Source organism: Aethalodelphis obliquidens, unplaced genomic scaffold (genome assembly GCF_003676395.1).
Source record: "Aethalodelphis obliquidens isolate GAN/ISIS:26980383/991018 unplaced genomic scaffold, ASM367639v1 scaffold1, whole genome shotgun sequence".
Classification (NCBI taxonomy): domain Eukaryota; kingdom Metazoa; phylum Chordata; class Mammalia; order Artiodactyla; family Delphinidae; genus Aethalodelphis; species Aethalodelphis obliquidens.
In genome coordinates, this window is record NW_020837945.1 from 48,285,360 (window position 1) to 48,306,630 (window position 21,271).

Consider the following 21,271-nt stretch of genomic DNA (forward strand, 5'->3'; position numbering starts at 1 on the left):
TTATCATAATAATTTATAGTCTTCACAAATAATTTATAGTCTTCACAACACTCCTGAATGATTATTTTTCTATTTTATAGATGAAAAAAATGAAACTGAGAGAAGTTCAATGACTTACCCAGAACTACTTCGTAGTAAGTAGTTGTGTTGAGTTTGAACCCAGGTCCGTCTCCCTGAAAACATACATATTCTTTCCCCAAATGGTGCTGCCTCTCCAGGCAGAGGAGGATCTTTCCCAGAATGTAGATGTTAGCATTCTGGTCCAGGATCTCTCCAGGGCAGAGCACCTCAGAGCTATCGGTATCGTGTCTGCCTCCTCCCTAGCAGGAATCACTCTGAGAGGTTACCGGCAAGATGGCGACCAGGGCGAGTAACTGAGAGGCTCAGCGTGAGAAACTCGCTCTCTTAGGGCGGTGAATGTAAAGGTTAGCAGCTGTGAGAACGTGAGGATTAAGCAATTTGCCCTCTTATATCCCTTTGGAGTCCTAACACCTGGTTGGAAGACAAATCCTTAAGTCAGAATTCCTGGTAGTGATAAATATATATGACTTTTTTCCAATTTAAGCTTTTCTTGCAGTAAGGATACTAAAATAACTCCTTAACTTGCTCTACAAAACAGATGGAATGTAACTTTTTCCTTCCCAGGTGACGTTGATTAAAGTATTTTCAGAGGTCAAGAGAACATCATAAAGTATGAGTCTATAAAGATTCAATGTCAAAAAATTCTCATTTTTTTCCTTTTTTGGATGTTTGCAAAATTACCAACAGCTGAACATAAAAGTAACAAAGCAAAAATTGAATGTGTAAGCCAGAAATGAGAACATTCATGATGTGGGAAAAAAGGTTAGGGGAAACTGGCAGATCTATTATATAAGAATCATATTTTAGCACATCACTGCAGGACTCAAGGCCATTAATGGTTATTAATAGTCACCTGGGAAAATACTACTTTTTCTACTGCTCCCATTAATCTACAAAAATCTTAGAAGATTCTACAGAAGTAAAAGTTTTACAGACGTTTCATATGAATCTTAATTTCCAAAATAGCAAAAGGGAATATTTTGTTTTTTATTTTTACATGTAAGACCAGCAAGTGACTTTTGAAAATACCTCTGTCAATACTAGATAGATAGATATTAAAATAAATGTAGAAATGCTTATAAATGATTATTTAGTAGGAGTCTTAGTCCACATATCACTAAACGTTAACTTCAATATTTCTGAATGATCAACAGCTTCTCATTTCAGTGGTGGGATCTTTTAAACACATCAAGAAGTGGAATGAGTCAAACAAAGTGACACTTAATCTTTGTTTCGAAAACGAAAGTAAGTTACAATATTTGGGTATAGTTTGGTGCAACTGAAGAAATACTACTATCCTCTCACAGAATAAAGTAAGAAGAGGGGTTATAAGTGACGCTTTTTTTCCATAAAGAAATAAAAATTCTTTGCTCTTGCAACTTGGACCCAAGGGATTTCAACTCATCATTTTATGATCATGAATTTACTAACATGCCCACAGCACATCTGTGAAAAATAGACTTTATTACTGTTTTACAGATGAACAGAATTGAGAATGACCATACTGTAAATTGGTAGCAGAAAGGGAATAGAATAGAGACACAAATTTCAAACATACAGTCTGTGCCAGGCAGAATAATAGCCCTCAAAGATTGCCCACATCCTCATCTTCAGGACCTGTGAATATCTTAGGTTACAAGACACAGGAGAATTAAGGTTGCAGATACAATTAAGATTGTTGATCCACTGATCTTAAAATATGGAGAGTAGCCTGGATTATCCAGGTGGGCTCAATATAATCATGAGGATCCTTAAAAGTGGAAGAGGGAAGGCAGAAGAGATCAGAGTGATGTGGTGTGAGCAATGTTTGCCCCAATGTTGTTGGATTTTTTTTATTGAAGTATAGTTGATTTACAATATTATATTACTTTCAGGTGTACAGCATAGTGATTCAGTATTCTTACAGATTATACTCCATCAAAAGTTATTATAAAATAATGGCTATAATTTCCTCTGCTGTATGATGTATCTTTGTTGCTTTTCTATTTTATACATAGTAGTTCATATCTCTTAATCCCTTGCCCCTGCTCCCTTCCCTTTCCCCTTTGGTAACCACTAGTTTGTTTTCTATATCTGTGAGTCTTTTTCTGTGTACATATATATACCATATATATATATATATATACATATATATATTCATTTGTATTGTTTTTTAGATTTGAAAGTAGAAGAGGAATGTGGGCCCCTCTAGAAGCTGCAAAAAAGCAGGGAAACAGGTTCTCCCCTCAGAGCCTCCAGAAAGGAATGCAGCCCTGCCTACAGCCTTGACTTTAGCCTAGAGAGACCCACATTGGGCTTCTGACATACAGAACTATAAGATAATAAATTTGTGATGTTTTAAGCCGCCATGTTCATGGTAATTTGTTATAGTGGCAACTGAAAACTAATACACAGCTGTTTAATCATTTAAGAGCCATTACTACAATCATAATCATTAAAAAAGACTGTAAATAATCAATTTAAGCAACCAGAGGATAACATTTAATTTGGAAATGCAAGTCCATTTTGAAGTAATAAAAGTAGAAGCACACAGATTCCTTGGCATAAAGAAAGATGGAAAAGGAAATATCTAAGAGGAATGTTTTTTTCCTTTTCCACCAGAATACTAGAAGAGAAAGGAGATAAATAAAAAGAGCACATTGATCTAAAGGATAAGGTAAGAGTTTTAAAAATGCTGCTTGCAATAGCCTTCCAGGAGAAGTTTGGGAAGCTTTGTGCTTAGAGATCTTTAAGGTACACAGTGATCTATTCTAGAATGGTTTAGATATATATTAGCCTGATGACAATGGCCTAGACTAGACAATCTCTCATGGCCTCCTCCAGCCTAAATATTCTACACAGACTTGACTCTGTTCCATTCAGTGCCACAATATTTATTACCTATCTACACAATGTAGGTCATCCTGCTATGAATAACCAAATAAGACATAAACTTTGACTTTAAAAAGTTCACAGTTTAATAGTGAACCAGAGTTAAACAACCAACCATATTTAAGCTAGACAATGAAAAGAATCATAAGGGGTGGATAAGTGATATATTGATTAAAAATCATTAAATATCTAAAAATCAATGCAAAATAACCAATGCATTCTTACTGATTATAAAACAAACAACATCATTGGTCACCACTGCAGATTTCCAGGCATCAATTTATTACGATGAGAATTTATCCTGTCTTTCCTAAAACACTAGATAAGAAACGTGAAAAAGTAAATAAAATTCTTTAATGTAGAATTTCAGCTAAAAATTACAGAAGAAATGATAGAATTAGATTCTATCTAGAATGTAAAACTACCAAACTACCATTTTACAACCTCTGTATAAAATAATGCATCTGGGCAATGAGCATTGATAGATGCTAAAACCATTAAGTGAAAATTTGATGATGAATTTTATAATGGAGGGATCAGGCTGAGGCCACCTAAACACACCAAACTGCTTTAAACATCACTAAGTATGACACCAGCCATTATGTACCTCTTTGGGAGTTATTAGGAAATAAATCATACCATCTATAAAGTATTCTTTCTCCCCAAATGCTTAACCCAAATCTAAATATCTTTCACAGGAAAGTCAGGGATAGAGGAGCCAGTTCAAAAAGACATGGAAGCAGTCAGTTAAATACAGAATGTGAACCAGGATGCCTAATCCAATTTCTCCAGCAAATCAATGACATTTAAAAAGGGAAGGGAGAGAGGACTGTTATGGAATAAAAGAGACTAATGAGACCTAACAGCCAAATCTAACATATAGAACATATAGGATCCTGATTCAAAAAAGAAACAACTCTAAGAAGCATTTTTAAAGATCACCAGAGAAATTTAAATACGGACTAGGTATAAAAATATATTATGGGATTATTGTTATAATGTGATAAAAGCAAGGCATTATTAAAATTATTTCTTATCTATTAGAGGTGCATACTGAGGTGTTCATAAATTTTACAAATATGATATCTAGTTACACTTTTAAATACCCCTAAAAATAGCATGTGTGAAGAATACATGGAAAGAGATTAGCAAAACAGTGCTATGTATTTAAGTTGCATGATGAGACATGAGGGTAATTACAGGTTTCCCTCTCCTTATATGTTTGAATTTTTTCATAATAAAAAGTTTTAAGGAATGAAAATAATTGTAAAGAAATAAAAAGGTACCTAGTCTATTTGATCATCCCTCATCACTGAATTAGTGAAAGCTTGGTATATCTGTGGTAGAAATTTTCTTTATAGTTTTCTACACATATTTTTCATTAGCAATCTGACTTCTATCACTTTAGGATTGAATGCCTTCCACATCATAGGGAAAGGATGTTTACTACTGACCAAATTTGCAATCTATATTACCAAGGATAAAAAATTATCATAAGTAAAATATTACTTCTAATGCTCAACAAGTAAAGGAGCAGTAGATCTGTTTCCGCTTGTTTGCGGGTACATATACAGCTTCCAGTCATTTTTATAGTGGAGGGTGAATATGGTGGGGAAATATTTGCAAATTTTCAAATTCCTTATGGTTTATATGGTCAAGGTTAGTGTTGTTACATTTGTCAAAGTGCCTAATTCTCAAATTTTGAAGGGTTACAAACTGTAATGTGTCTGCTTTAAAGTGCTTATCTTATGTAAAATTCAGTCCAGACATTTATAATTAATAATGTTACTCTCTTGCCTAATTTTATTTATTTATTTATTTATTTTTAAATGTTTTTTGCGGTACGCAGGCCTCTCACTCTGTGGCCTCTCCCGTTGCGGAGCACAGGCTCCGGACATGCAGGCTCAGTGGCCATGGCTCACGGGCCTAGCCTCTCTGCGGCATGTGGGATCTTCCCGGACCGGGGCACGAACCCGTGTCCCCTGCATCAGCAGGTGGACTCTCAACCACTGCATCACCAGGAAAGCCCACTTGCCTAATTTTAAAGTACAACAGAGACTTCTCTATGAGAACAAAGGGCTGCAGGACAAAATAGATTCATCTTCAACATTGCTACATATATGCATGAATGTCAGATCTGGTCTACAGTAGTTCAAGTTATAGAATTAAACTTTGGAAGTTCATGAAAAGACTGTTTAGCAATAATCCTAACAGTGGATCAAAATATAAATCTTATCTTAGGCTATTCAGGAAGCCTTTGACAGCATTTTAAATAGATGATCCCTTTTTAAAAAAATGTTATCCTTTAAAAACCTTTTATTTGCAAATAATTTTTCTGGAGATGGCTTGAAGGTACCTACATCCTCAAATTACATTTTAATGTGATTAAAAATATTTTCAAAGAAATTTAAAATTTCATAACACAAATACAAACTTTAATCTTTTTGTCTGAAATACCCTAAAAATTTTTAAATGTAACACACTGTCTTTTCTTTTTAAAGGTAGCTTGGCATGAATAGACACCCAGAAAGCTGTAGATGGTATTTTCCACCAGAAGAAAGTAAAGACATAGTAGGGAGGAAAATTAATCCACATAAACAAGCTATGTTACAGAGATTTAAGGTATTTTAGCTAGTTTTTTTCCCTGTGCAAGTTTAGTTATGTGGTCAGGGACTGTAGGTATAATGGCAATGAAGTTGATTATTTCTGCAGTATAAGCAGGGTATGCATTACATATTTTTTAATGTAAAAAATTGTGCTATGGGTTACAACAATTATGAAGATGTTTTGTAATTATGGCATTTCGTTCGGCTGAGGGTATAGAAAGAATGATGCTTCGAGATTTATGTATCATATAACACCCATTACCTTTTTACCTCTTCTTCCTATGCCTGAAACCCAAAGATCTTACCAACCACGGCCTCAGTGTATTTCCCTTCCGCAGGAAGAGGGAAGTACTGGTTTGGTGATAAGTTGCTTCCATATCCCAGGAGAAAACCTTCCAGTTTTACATTAGGATGTGGACGCAGGAACTTCAAGAGGATGGAGTCACTTGTGGTATTGATGTGGACCTTCAGGTTTGGCCTTTTACCTAAAGATGGAAACAAAAATATAGGTGGCTGTTACTTCACCTCTTTAGCATCCAAAGTTACTGGCTAGAGGCATTGTTACTGGCTAGAGGCATTGTTATTGGAAATCGTGATATCTAGCTACTCAAGATCACAGCACACCCACCAAAACAGCTAAAATACAGGTAATTTTGAGATCAAAGAAAACAGACTTAATAACATATAAAGCAAAAGCAGTCTAGAATACAAAGTAAAATCTTAGGGTTTAATATTTTGTAGTTTATAATTGAGCAGGTAAATGGGATTTAAGGCTACCTTGGCTATCCACAGTTGGTCAGAACCTTCATTTTATACATCCTATCTGGGAATGGTGAAAGGATCTGAAATTTCTTATCGGTAAATTGAATTACTGCACTTTAAAACCCCCAGCTTCCTCAGTGCTGGTCTCCAGCAGTATCCTCGCAGGACTTAGTGATTAACAGAGTTGGAAAGGGAGGGAAGTGGGTGGGTTTTGTCTTAGGGGTAACTGAGATAGTAGAATAAGGGATTCTAAAAGGAGCAGGGCTGAGAAGAAAGATGATTAGTTCCATTTGGAGTTCACTGGGTCAGTGAGACAACTGACTGTTGTCTCACTGATAGTCAACTTACTGTTGGACATTTCCAACAGTAAGTTGACTATCTAAGTGTGATGCTCACAAATGGGGTCCAGATCCATCGGGGTGTCTTTAGTTTATAAATGATTATTGGGTGAACTTCCCCAGAGAGACTGCAGAGTAAGCAGAGAAACTCTATATTTTCAAGGCATTATTATTATTATTATTTGGGGCCAGAAGGAGCTGGGTCCAAACTGCAGCTCTGCCATATACTTATAAGTGTGCCCTGGCTGCTCACTAACCTGTGCTTGAGCCTTCTTTCTTGATTTGTAAATTATGGATAACGATGTCTACTTTGACAGGTTGTTTACAAAGGTTAGTGCAAATGGCAATATCTTAAAGCTGGTACACAGTAATTGCTCGATAATTGGTTACTTAATCAGGTCCATCCAAAGCCCGTTAGTCACAGTTTAGAAATCCAAAAACCTTTGTTAGGTTTTCGTAAGTTCATGTCAAACTAAGTTGGCAACAAAACTCAACCTGAACTGTTATGAGGCCACTTAGTCTTTCTTTAATCTCACTGAATAGTCAGTGTGACTTACTCACATGTTTAATTATAGGAATCTTTTTTAAAATTAATTTTTATTGGAGTATAGTTGCTTTACAATGTTGTGTTAGTTTCTGCTGTACAACAAAGTGAATGAGTTATCTATCTATCTATCTATCATCTATCTATCTATCTATCTCCGCTCTTTTTAGATGCCCTTCCCATTTAGCTCACCACAGAGCATTGAGTAGAGTTCCCAGTGCTATACAGTAGGTTCTCATTAGTTATCTATTTTATACATAGTAGTGTACATATGTCAGTCCCAATCTCCCAATTCATCCCACCCCCACTTCCGCCCTTGGTAGCCATAAGTTTGTTTTCTACATCTGTGACTCTATTTCTGCTTTGCAAATAAGTTCATCTGTACCATTTTCCTAGATTCTAATTATAGGAATCTTAATTCCTATACTTAAATGTGCTTAATTAAAGGGTGCTGATCAAGACCTCACTGAACAGGTTACTTAATACATGGTCTAGGCATCCTAGTACATTTCTAATCCAAAGATTTTCTGAATTCTAAAACAAGTTTGGCTCTGAGAGTTTTAGATAAGAGATTGTGGACTTCAATTATTTTCTTTCTTTCTTTCACTGGGAATTCATATTTTAAAAATATTTTACCTATTGGGAAGACTGTATTTACCAACTTAATAATTCAGTCTATTTCTCATTAATCAAAGACTTATATTGTATATATACCAGTCAGGACCTCTAAATAGCATGTATTTCCCAAAGCTATCACTCTAAATTTATACTATTCCAGTAAAAAGTCATCCTGGGTGACCTCAATATAGCCACATAGAAGAATTCCATTAGGCCTTTGAAGCAATAAAAACAACACGTCTTGGAGACCAGGCTGTGGGAACCACTCTCTTACTTTAGCAGTCAGTACTATTTCCAGGTATGTGCATAGTACTTTGTACTTCCCAAGAATTTGATAAAATTTCTATAACTTCTTGGTTCTCTGACTGCTATTGCTACACTTGTGGCAAAAAACCCAGAGACACTGAGCAGCTTATCCAAAAGTCTGAGGGAGACTCATCCCCAGCTCACCTAGTCCAATTCTCTTATAGGACAAATGACTAAATTGAGGGCAGCCACACCTCTATCAGTCTGCAGATTAAGTTCAGCGTCAAAACCGCATCTTAGGTTCTCGCTAGGCTGGACTTCCTGCTCTCATTTTTATTGAGAACTTTGTCATGACCCAAATGAGTAAGGAGTAGCTAACCCGCATACCATAATGCTGAAATTGATGTTAACTGATAATGTTTTGTCCTAACTTTATAAGATTTTGATAAGGTGATATATATATATCACCTTATCAAAATCATAGATAGACAGATAATCTCACATATATAACACAGATTTTGGTCAAGCCAATTTTCCCCTTCTTAGTTATGTGCCTAGATTAACCCTACAGTTAATCTAGGGTTAATATTCTGCTACCTTATAAGGTTATCAGGTCTTACAATAAATCAAAAAACAGCTGGCCTCTTTCCAACACCTTGTTAGGAAGAAGAGATTAGGAATCTTCATGAACTTAGGTTGCACTCTTTTTGGGCTAAGAGTCAAGAGTCACAGCATCATCACATTAGACCTTTGCTCACAGACTATGGCCTGATGTACCATGTTATTCCCCCCCTTGGAAAGTAGGAAGGATGGCTGTACCAACTGAGAAAAAGGAAGGTTGTAAACAGAACTACTGACTAACAAAAGTGGAAGTGTTCTTGCTTCCTCTGCCCAGAATTTTCATGACTCCAGTCTTTCTCCCTTTTGCTAATAATTTATGTCAATAAATACATCAACATCATGTAACTTTCTGAATATATTAGCATTTATCTGACCTACTTTCTCCAAAATTCCAATTCATACTACTCTCTAGAGCTAAACTTTTAAAAGTCCTGAGAAAGAAAAAAGCACACAAACAAATCTTTTCTCAAAACAGCATCACAAATTTAATAGTATATTGAGACTCTCATCTCAGTTCCTTACTGGATCTAGGAACTCAAATCCCTTTATTATCTTGCTACACATGAATTCTGTCTTTTTTAAAAAAAATTTTATTGGAGAATAGTTGATTTACAACATTGTGTTAGTATACTGGAAAATGAATCAGCTATACATATACATATATCCACTCTTTTTTAGATTATTTTTCCCATGTAGGCCATTACAGAGTACTGAGTAGAGTTCCCTGTGCTATACAGTAAGTCCTTATTAGTTTTCTATTTGTTACTTCTCAACATCGCTCATTTCTCTTTGGCCGGTATAAATCTTCTCACATTCTGCAATGCATACGAGGCCCTGGCCCTACACATATGCTCACATTGTCACCCAGCGTGGATTCCCTCAATACCCCTTTGCTCACTCAGTTATGACCCTACTGACACTTTCAGAGCTCAGCAAAATGGTTAAGTAATTTTTTTGTCCTTTTCATCTGAATAAGTTCCTCAAGTGTCCCTTCAAATGAATGTTTGGACTAGTATTCAATTTTACATTCTTAAACAATTTCCCCAGTATTTTAAGGTATATCTCAGTGCATTCTATAATAATTTTTCATCTTTGATAAATTTATCTTCACTCCAAGTAATTCTGGCTTAAAGGCCTGGAACACTAGTCATGTAATAACAGTTATCTTTCAACAGTTAGTGCGAAGACCTCAGGTGAATGACTTAAGATAGAGATAATAAAAAAAAGTACAACATGGTACAAGCTTAACTAGTAAAACATTGATAAGTAAAGTGGCATATATATCACCCAGGAAAGCCCAGGAGTACAGAGAAATAAGATTACTGGAAGAATATTTTATTGCATCCTATATGAGAAACAAAGCCTATACTAATCAAGAGTGAGAGAAAATGAAGAATGTGAGCATTTCAGGAAAGCAATACTAGAACGGCTGAAAAAAAAGATTGCATGTTGGCAAAGTAGAACTTTGGAACTATGACAGTTGTTTCTAATCCTCTGTTTGCAACACCCTAGGGTATCTCTAAATATTTCCAAGGGTGTTGTGAAATTTTAAAAGAAAAAAAATCCCTTTCAAAACAAAATTAGAAATAATCCCCATTTAATTTTTAAAAGAAAATACATGCCCTGTGGCATTGAAAACAGTGAGGAAGGTAGTGAGATGAGAAAATCAGACAAAAGGTAGAGCACTACAAGTTCATAGAACCCTCTGGATCAACCAGAGGAGTCAGGTTGCTATTGCTATTGCTACAGGCACAGGTGCTGAGCAGATATTTAATGTTGACCCCAGAATTCTGAGTGCCTGTGGTCAGTGTCAATAAAACTCTGTAAAGAAACATAGCCCAAACACAAGGCACTTAGTTAAGCCAGCTAAACTACCATGGACATCCAGTCACTGATCTGTGAGAAAGGAGTTACCATCACAACCCATTTAGTAGGAGAAACTCTTTCATGGCTAATTTCTCTTCAGGTTATCTTAACACTTTCCAAAATATTTCAGAATGTGGTCTAAATTGCTGATATGAAGTTGGTCATGTTGATAAAACCACTTCAATAGAAAAACTGCAAAACACGAAAGTTCTCTTCTTAAAAGTAAAAAATATCTATTAGTGTAGTAGCAGTAAATGCCTTAGCCTCTAAGCTCTCAGTGTTGTAAAACAGTAAATAGCAAGTTTGAGAATAATCAGATTAGCAATTATTTCCATAATATATTAAGTAAAAGAATAGCTATAATAGTGATGTCAATAAAATAATGATTCACTTGTTTCAGGATTAAAAGAATAAACCCTATTCTTTTCTATAAACCCATAGTATGTTCCTCTTTTTTTACACACATTCTATTTACATTGCCAACCTGTATACTTGTTCAGTCACTTATTTTGTTATACAAAATCAAATTTTCTCAGACATCAAAATAATTAAATCAGTTTCCATCAGTTCAGATATGATATGTGAAGCATAGGCTTTAAAAAATGATAAATTGGACTTGATCGGATTTTAGTTTTGAACTTTAAAGGGACTAATAAGAAAAAGAAAAGGCTAACTGTAGATTGGCAGAAAACATTTGCAGTACATTTACCAATTAGAGGCTTGCATCCAGAATATTTAGAAGAATATTTTCTACTCAATCAGACAACAAAACATTTAAGAATAAAGGGCAAAAGCTTGAATAGATCCTTCACTAAAGGAAATATATGATAACCAAGAAGCACATGAAAAGATGACATGAGGGTTGTCAGATGTTTTCAGTAAGGGGTCAAATAGTAAATATTTTAGAATTTGCAGACCAGATGTTCTCTACTGCAACTACTAAACTCTGCCATTGTAGTACAAGAGCAGCTATAGACGTTATGTAAATCAATGGACATGTTTGTGTTCCAATTAAACTATATTTATAAAAATAGGCAGTTGGCTAGATTTGGCCACCCAGTCCTAGTTTACCAACTCCTGGTCAACATCCTTCGTCTTCAGGGAAATGCAAGTTAAAACCACAGTGAGGGATATCATACACATTAAGAATGGCACAAATGAAAAGACTGTCAATAGCAAGTGTTATGCAGAATTTGGAGCAACTGGAGCTCTCATACATTTTGAGTGTGAATGTTAAATGTTTCATGAAGTTTCACCACTGGTGAAAACCGTTGGTCAGTTACCAAATAACCCATCAATTTCATTCCTAGGTATTTACTCAGGAAAAATGAAAATATAAGTTTATGCAAAGACTTGTGTGCAGATATTCAAAGCAGCACCAAAATGGAAAGAACCTAAATGTCCATCACCAGTTGAATGGATAAAAAAATTATGGCTTATCCATACAATGGGATATGAGCCAGCAATAAAACAGAACAACATTTCAATGTGGTTGAATCTCTCTGGTTTATCATAATGCCCCTGTAGAATAAGCCAAATTTTCCTCACCTCTGTAATCACCTTATACAGACTCTCCTGACGGGAGGACATTCAGGCATCTTGCCATTACGGCACTGGTGAAAGTAGTTTTAATAGTGCCTAATATTATTATTCACCATTAAACAAATGGTACATATATAAAAGCAGCAAGTCCTTTTCAGGCATTACTATGCTCCAAGAACTGAACTTTCTAAGTTTCAGATGTATTCTGTGTTCTTCTCAGACAGTTAGCTTGCAAGTGGAAACATTCCAATGCCTTCATGATCAGAGCAGCTAATTAAGGAACTATCAATATGTCACATCTCAAGTGTATGTATTAAACAGGGCAGTTACTGTCTGATAACACATTCAAAAGTTTCCCCCCAAAATCACAGCTGATGGCATAGATTGTGTTTAACTGAACTATAATGCTAAGTTATACAAACCATAATTTTAACATGGGACTTGGCAATAATTTAACATTTGTTTTAATTCTTAGCGAGTGAAAAAGGTATCATGTAACAGTGGTGCTCACATGACTCTACCTGTCCTGGTACCATGATCCAAGGAAAGATGTTAGAAGGAGAAAGAAAACCATATGGAATTACATTAATTTTTCTGTGACAGCCACAAGGTAAAAGGAGTGGCCAAGGCAATTAGACAAGTGTCTTCAGTTGTTCCTGATCATTCAGTAGAAATGTGTAATCTGTAGTTTATAACATGGCTTTTCTTACCAATAACAACCACCTGAAAGCCAGTGACATGACTAGAAATTTTCCATAGCAAGAAAAGCACGGCACCTTCAGTTAAATATTTTAAGGAGAATGAAGATTAAATATTGCTATTAATCAAATAATATTGGGTATTATAAAAACTACTTCTACAAGTGCTGTAAGGGCAAGATACTTGAATAACCTTCCATCAGAAGGAAAGTCTGTGCAAGATGGTTTCGAAGAAAAGGGAAGTCCGGGCCCATTCTGCAGTGCATGATGGCATGCCAGACAAGATAGGTGGAAGGAATTAAATTGCTTTGGTGATGATGGTGGTGGTGGGGGTGTGTGTATTCAGAATTACAATTAAAAGCACTCACAGAATAATACGAGACAAATCCTTTTAAATTTTCAAGTTGTTATATTCTTTTTTTGTGTGTGTGGTACGTGGGCCTCTCACGTACCACACGTGGTACGTGTGGCTTCTCCCGTTGTGGAGCACAGGCTCCGGATGCGCAGGCTCAGCAGCCATGGCTCATGGGCCCAGCCGCTCCACGGCATGTGGGATCTTCCCGGACCGGGGCACGAACGTGTGTCCCCTGCATCGGCAGGCGGACTCTCAACCACTGCGCCACCAGGGAAGCCCCTGTTATATTCTTACTATTAACCCCATATATCTCACGGTATCCTGGCTCTCTGGATCTCCAGATTGGAATTCTTCCTCAAAACCCCATAGATTCTCTATCACTCTCTTCCCAACTCTTTACCAAGGCCCAGTAAAGAATTTTTGAGAATTTGCAAAGAGCTAGTGTGCAGTAAACACAGAGCAGCTCTACAACATGTCTTCCAGAAACAGGGATGTCAATGACAGTTGTTTAAGTTGCGCATTGCAAAAGTCTAAATGGCACCATTCAAACCATCTTTTATTTACGGCCCTATATAGCAGCCACATTCACAAAGATGATGCAAAAATAATTGCTATTTACAAAAATGGGCAATTTGGTAAAGGTAGCCATCTTGAAATTCTCTAATCTCTTCCCATAGGTCTCAAACTGCTTCCACCCCCCCCCCCCCCCCCCCCTACTTCATGCCTTTGATTTCTATCTTCCCTACCTTCTGATTCTGCTGTCACTGGTAATGAGGAGCTTTGGGTGGCGGGTTGCCTGGCATAAGGAAGATAGGGACCCAGCTACAAACACTTTCGACATTGTGCTCCCTAACTTACAAATGAAATTACTTCACCAAATATATACAACTCAGATGATGAATCAGGGATCTAAATAAGAACAATTGAGGAAAAGGGATTCTGGGCATTCAGGAAACGATGAATTAATACCACACAGTTTTAGAGGTGAACAGAAGGCATCCCTTCTTGTGTTTTTTACAATATAAGAATATATGTATGGAAGCAATCTAAGTGTCCAGCAACAGGTGAATGGATAAAGATGTGGTATATACATGCAATGGAATATTACTCAGCCATAATAAAAGAATTAAATTTTGCCATTTGCAGCAACATGGGTGGACTTGGAGGGCATTAGGCTAAGTGAAATAAGTCAGACGAAGACAAATACTGTAAGATATCACTTACACATGGAATCTAAAAAAAATACAACAAACTAGTGAATATGACAAAAAAAGAAGCAGACTCACAGATATAGAGAACAAATTAGTAGTTACCAGTGGGGAGAAGGAAGGGGGAAGGGGAAATATAGGGGCAGGGGATTGAGAGGTACAAAGTATTAGGTATAAAATAATATACAAGGATATATTGTACAACATGGGGAATACAGCAAATATTTTATAATAACTATAAATGAAGTATAACATTTAAAAATTGTGAATCACTATATTGTACACCTATAACTTACATGTTATATATCAACTATACTTCAATAAAAAAGAAAGTATATAAGAAATACCTTTTAAGAATATGTAAGAAAGTATCTGAAAGTATAAGAAAAAATCCTGATTAAAATAATTTAGATATATATAAAGCAAGATTTTTATAAATCTAAGGAAAGATGGCATTTTTTAAAAAGTATAGGAAAAAAGTTGTGGTTAAAGTCCCATAAGCCACATGGACAGCTGCCAAAGCCAGGGACTGGGGGGCTTTAAATAAACTCACAATTTGACTTTACACATACAGGATCAATGTTAGCAAGAAGCTCACAGCAGAGCGTCCCGTGATCTCTGCTCCAGCTCAAGCAGAGCGGGCTGCTCCCTCTCCTGTGCCCCGAGGTGAGACTGCCAGCTGGAGGACATGTGCCCACAGGCAACATGTGCTCTCAGAGTTCAGGAGATAAAAAGTCCAGCTTACCTGGAGAGCTCCCCTCAGAAGCCACACCCGAACAATTCCCACAGAGCTAACACCCCCCAGGAGTCAACTAGTTAACTTTTATTAGGACATAATGGTCATCAGCTACACAGAGGATGTTTTGCTATTGAATTCAGAAAGAAATGCCATTTTGCCAAAAATCTGAGGGAGAAAATGTTTTCTTCCTAATGGGGCACTTTATATCTCTTTGCCCAGATGTTTGTGTAAGTGAGTTCCATTTCAGCTAAAACAACCACGGTTTCAACCAGTTTCCACCTGGGTAAGAATTCCCAATGCCCTGATTCCTCAGGCCAATACTTCACCGTCTGGTGACTTTGGATGACTGAATTAGACTGAACCTGCCAATGTTGCTATTTCAGCACCACTTGGCAGGGCTAACAGTTTTACCAAAGGAGCAAAAACTTCATTACCTACTTTATAACCCAACCAACAGCCCAGCAGGAAAATTACTTTTCGTAGACTACCTTCTAAATGAATGGCCTCTCATCCTTAAGGAGAAATCTTATCCTGAGACACATACAGTTGTCACTTGCACATACTTCCTTGATCTAATTCTCCCAAAATTAGTCTTTAAAGTCTGAAGCATGCTGGGTTTTTTTTGTTTGTTTTCTTTTCCCCAGGGGGTGGGTAGAAGGGGCAACTACATGCAATCAATGACCATATATTTGCTATAAGGGAAAGGAGGCAGTAACGTGGTTCACTTCAAACAACTACAAAGTCTAAATAAAATCTATATTTGCTTTGGAGAATTTAACGAATTAGTATTTTTACTCATCTGCTTTTCATTGTATCCATTCACTTACAACAAGGTACTAGGCATTAGTGATACCAATTCAAATATGACCTATCTGATCACAAAATTGTGCATCCTAGTAAATTAGGCACATAAATAAGTCAACTATTTCAGTGCAGCATGATTAGAACAATTTGTTCAATGCAGCTACAGTACAGGGGCTCTAGATCTGATGGAAGGGGTGGAACAAGAGGATATATAACAAATGTGTCCCTTTGGTTTTATTAAACTGGTCACCAAAATAGTTTTTATGCCATGAGGATATGCCAAATTCAGGTAGGAAAGTAGATGTCAAAATCTGTTTTGTAATACTTTTTCTGTACTGCTTTAGACAACTGGTAGATTCTTAGTAATTATTATTTTTTAATACATGTAAAAGAAAAAGAAGAAAAGGCTAAGGGGCTTAACAAAACTCATTCCTTTCTTTTCGTTCTTTTTGTGCGTGATTTCATGAAAATCCTGGAGGTGATTTTCTTACATGTTCTTGCTATTTAAAGTAAGGCATGATAACAATAGGTCCTCCTGATGGAAAAAGGGATAGGCTCCATGCCAGGGTTCTTAAAGAGGAGTCGCCCAATTAGAGCATCAGGATCACCTGGGAACTTGTTATAAGTACAAACTCTCAGACCCCACTCCAGACCTCTTGAATCAGAAACTTGTGGGTAGGGCAGTAACCTGTATCTCAACAAGCTGTTTGGGTAATTCAGATGCATACTCAAGTTTGGGAACCATTACTCTTTGCAAACTCAGTGCATTAAAATTAAAATTAGGGCTTCCCTGGTGGCGCAGTGGTTGAGAGTCCGCCTGCCGATGCAGGGGACACAGGTTCGTGCCCCGGTTCGGGAAGATCCCACATGCTGCGGAGTGGCTAGGTCCCTGAGCCACAGCCGCTGAGCCTGCACGTCTGGAGCCTGTGCTCCGCAACGGGAGAGGCCACAACAGTGAGAGGCCCGCGTACCGCAAAAAAAAAAAAAAAAATTAAAATTAATGGGACCAATGTCTTTTGAAAGAGATTTACAGATATACAATACAGTATGGAGGAAAAAGGACCTCACCCACAATGTTAAATTTCCTGTCATGAGAATTTTATATATATTTTGGTCTTTGAAAAAACTGTGAATTACACTTTTCTGGGATTACAATTTCTGGAGATACAAAACGTAAATTGTTTTTAAATGTTAGGAACATTTCTCTGACTTCTAGCATCAATTACATGTCTTTAAATTTGACCAATATTTAGAGACTTAAAATGTTAACTCATCTTTGCTTCTATGATAAAAAATTTTAAACATAAGAAAAGTTGTAAGACTTGTGCAGTGCACATCCATAGAGCCACCACCAAGAGTCAATGATCAATATCATACTATATTTGTTTTACCACATATTTATCCATCTCTCCATCCTTTCATCCATCCATCCATCCATCTAACTTTTCAATGAATTTCAAAGTAAATTGCACTTCACTATTCTTCCTCCTAAACACTTCAGTATGCATATCATTAACTAGAGTTCAATATTTATATTTTTCTTTGGAGATAAAATTTACATATAAATTAAATACATAAATCTTAACTGTACATTGCTGATTCTTTCCAAATGCCATACGTATATGTAACCCAAACCTGTATCAGGATGTAGAATATTACTGTCAACCCAGAAGGTTTCCTCACATTCCTTGTCAGCCCATTCCCAGCCCATCTGCCTAGAAACAACTATTGTTCTATTTTACTGTCATAAATTCGTTCTACCTGTTCTAGACTTCAGTTAAATAGAATCATACAATATGTACTCTTTCATGTAAGGCTTCTTGCACTCAACATAATGTTTTGGAGACTTATCAGTTCTGTTTTGTGCATCAGTAGTTTTTGCTGTTGTTATTTTCACTGAATAGTATCCAGGTAATTATTAAAACTAACATTTTTATGTCTTCCGATGTCTTCACAAAGTATGAACCTCTCTTGATTTACTGATTTTTTAAAATATTGATTATATTGTAATACAGTTTTCTCTGAGAACAAGTGAATTTATATATATACATATTTTTTCTTTCCAGGTATTTAACATTATGCTATTTACCAGGTAAACAAAACTATTTATAAACTCTCCTATTTACAATAGACACCTAATCATAAGACTTAAATAAAGGTTTAATGGTAAAGTCAGACAAAACTATATAATGATTTCATTTCCACTGGAAGGCTAAGCACTTGTCACTGATACTCAAGTTCTCTGATATCTTTCCCTGTCACTCCCAGCTAATGGAACACCAGGCCAAGTGAGCCACTTTTGAAAATATTGACTTTCTTACGTCTAAGAGTGATTTTCACTAAGAAGAAACTAGATCAATTTAAACATGTGTCATAAAGAAAAACTAATTGCTTGTCCTGACAATCTCAAAATGATCATGTATCAAAAAACAGAAAAGCTGTCATTCTGATTAATATCAGTATCTTTGGTCAATTTTTCCAAAAGGACCAATATTTCTTATTCTTTTTGTTTCTCAATAGCTCCAATATGGGCAAAGAGTAAATTCTACTGACCAAGTAGAAGTTGAATTTAATCATAGTGCTTCTTTATAGGACAAAGCAGAAGATGCAAAACTTCTACCAGCACTATAATAAATCCCGCATATATGAGATTATATAGCTCTTGTTAAAACATTGCTTGAGGGATCAAATTAGAAATACTTTTCATAAAAATGAAAATTTTGCCATCTTGTAAAACACCATCAAACAGTAACAAAACTTCCTTACATATTTCTGGCATTCATTCATTTCTGCAAAGTCTCACAAATAAAAACATAAGATGGAGCTGGAACAAATGGTTTCACCCGCCATCACTGTTTAGACATTTGGAATCTTCATGAATTGTTTATAATTTGTGCAGTTTATAAATACCCAGTGCTGATGGTATACAGCTGCTTATTTTGAGATCTCACAGCATCAAAAGCCTTCCATGGGCTAGAAGAAAATGACTAAACCATCATGAGAGTGTGATCAGTGGTACCAAGTACTAAGGCAGGGTGGGCCAGGAGACTCAGGAAGCTCTAGGAAGGGCCATTTGCTAACAACCCTGTAGTAGGGCATCCCATTTTAATATGTTGTGGAAGAAACTGAAGAGGTTCTGGCAACAACTTTGCCTTTCAGCATGTTTGACCTAGGTCAACTTCCTCTCTAAGGCTCATTTTTCTCCTCTGTAGAATGAATTGGAGAATTCCAAATCCATTCTCAGTCACACATTCAAGGATATCTCTAATACCTCATCAAGAAAAAATACTATCTTTCTATTAAAATGCAGGAACATAAGTGAGAAAATAAACTTGTTTATAAAAACACTATCCTAATCATTTTCAGAAGATATTTTTCACATGACTCCAAAATTGTACCTCAGATTTGAAATAGAGAATAAATATTTTCATAGGCACATGGAAAGAATGTGTGTGGGCATCACATATAATTTTTAACAGCTTTTGTGAGGCATAATCACACACCACAAAATTCACCTATTATAAGTGTACGGTTTAAATTTATATTTAGCAAACTTCTAGAATTTACTGAATCCACCACAATCCAGTTTGAGAACATTTTCATCACTCTAAAACATTTCCCTGTATCCATTTGTAGCCAATACCTGCTCCCACCCCTAGCTCCAGGCAACCACTGGTCTACTTTCTGCTTTTCTGGTAATTTAATATAAATGTGATCTTTGGTGTCTGGCTTCTTTCATTCATATTGATGCACAGTATTATGTAAGTTACATGTGTACAATATAATGATTCACAATTTTTAAAAGTTATACTCCATTTATAGTTATTATAAAACATTGGCTATATTCCCTGTGCTGTACGATACATCCTTGTAGCTTATTTTATACATAATAGTTTGTAGCTCTTAATCTCCTACCCCATGTTGTCCTTTCCCCCTTCCCTCTGCCCACTGGTAACCACTAATTTTTTCTCTATATCTGTGAGTCTGCTTCTTTATTATTATATTAATTTTAAGATTATGAATATTACTCTTGCTTGAGGACAACACCAAATTGTGAACATCCAGAAAATGAGCTATATTGTTCTATCACTACCGCTAAATATATGTTACTTAATAAAATTAATAATTTTAAACTCTGAGATTCTTCGTTAGTCATTAATGAAGATAAGACCACTCATCTTGTTACAATAATTATTTTAAAATGTAGTAACTCCAATTTATCCATTATGCAAAAAATGAGCTTTCTGCAAAACAGTACAGTGATCATTGACATTCTTAACAATGATTGCTATACAGGATAAATTACTGAGTTGTCTGCTCAATCTCCACTCATTTCAGGTTTAAGAATATTTTAGACTACACTAATTACGTGAATATATGTTTACCAGAGAATTAGCCAGTTCTGTATACAGTAATATGTATAAAACATATAACTAATGAGAACCTGCTGTATAGCACAGGGGACTCTACTCAATGCTCTGTGGTGACCTAAATGGGAAGGAAATCCAAAAAAGATGGGATATATGTATACATGTAGCTGATTCACTTCGCTGTACAGCAGAAACAAACACAACCGTGTAAAGTAACTATACCCCAATAAAAAAATATATATATGTAGAACTAAAATTAAATAAAAAATTAAATATAAGCCCGGATAATCTAAAACTCTTAGAGGGAAAAAAAAAGTGAAATTTGATACAAAGTTTGCCTTGTGAACTAAATGAAAATGACATAGTTGTATTCTCCTGACTATGTAAACAAATAGTTATCTATAGAGGCTTGGGACTTATTTCTATTTTAATACTATTTGTCACTGTTACTTTTTCAATGAATTAAAATTCAAACAGAATTAAACATTTTTGAATGCCTAAAATGTTTTTCAATATTGATAAGATATTGAAATTTCTGATCATTGTACTTATCTCATGTATGTATATATCTCATTATTAACTTCTCTGATGTTTTATGACTAATGTAGCATTTGAACTTTTCTAGACGAGGAAAAGAAAGCCAAAATGGCTTGGTATCATTGCCTACTGGTCTGACATTATTAAATCTTCCCAGCCTGCACAGTGAATGTGACTCAAGCTTAAGACTAGGTACTTAAAATAGAATTTTATAATATTTGTAAAATGTTAGGAACATCTAACTGAATGAACTATTTTGGGGGAATAAAAGTCTTGTTCACTTAAAATTGCAGAAATAAGAAGGAAGGCTTCCTCATAACTCTTTTTTATGTAACAAAATTAGGGTGTTTTTTCTTTTTCTTTTCCTCGTGTTCAGAACTCAGGAGCTATGATGAATTGTCCCCTCTCTATTCCAAATTCTAAACTATGAAATGAAGAAATGAGATTGTTCTTTGAGGATTCCAA

General features: G+C 35.7%; 1 protein-coding gene across 1 annotated transcript in view; it reads right to left on the bottom strand.

Annotated features, from left to right (window-relative positions):
* Nucleotides 1-21,271, bottom strand: part of ABI3BP (ABI family member 3 binding protein) — a 263,592-nt gene that overhangs the window by 194,178 nt on the left and 48,143 nt on the right. The window contains exon 2 of the mRNA XM_027103558.1: nucleotides 5,864-6,043. Within this exon, the coding sequence (XP_026959359.1) occupies nucleotides 5,864-6,043 (180 nt within the window). The remainder of the gene's footprint in view (nucleotides 1-5,863; nucleotides 6,044-21,271) is intronic.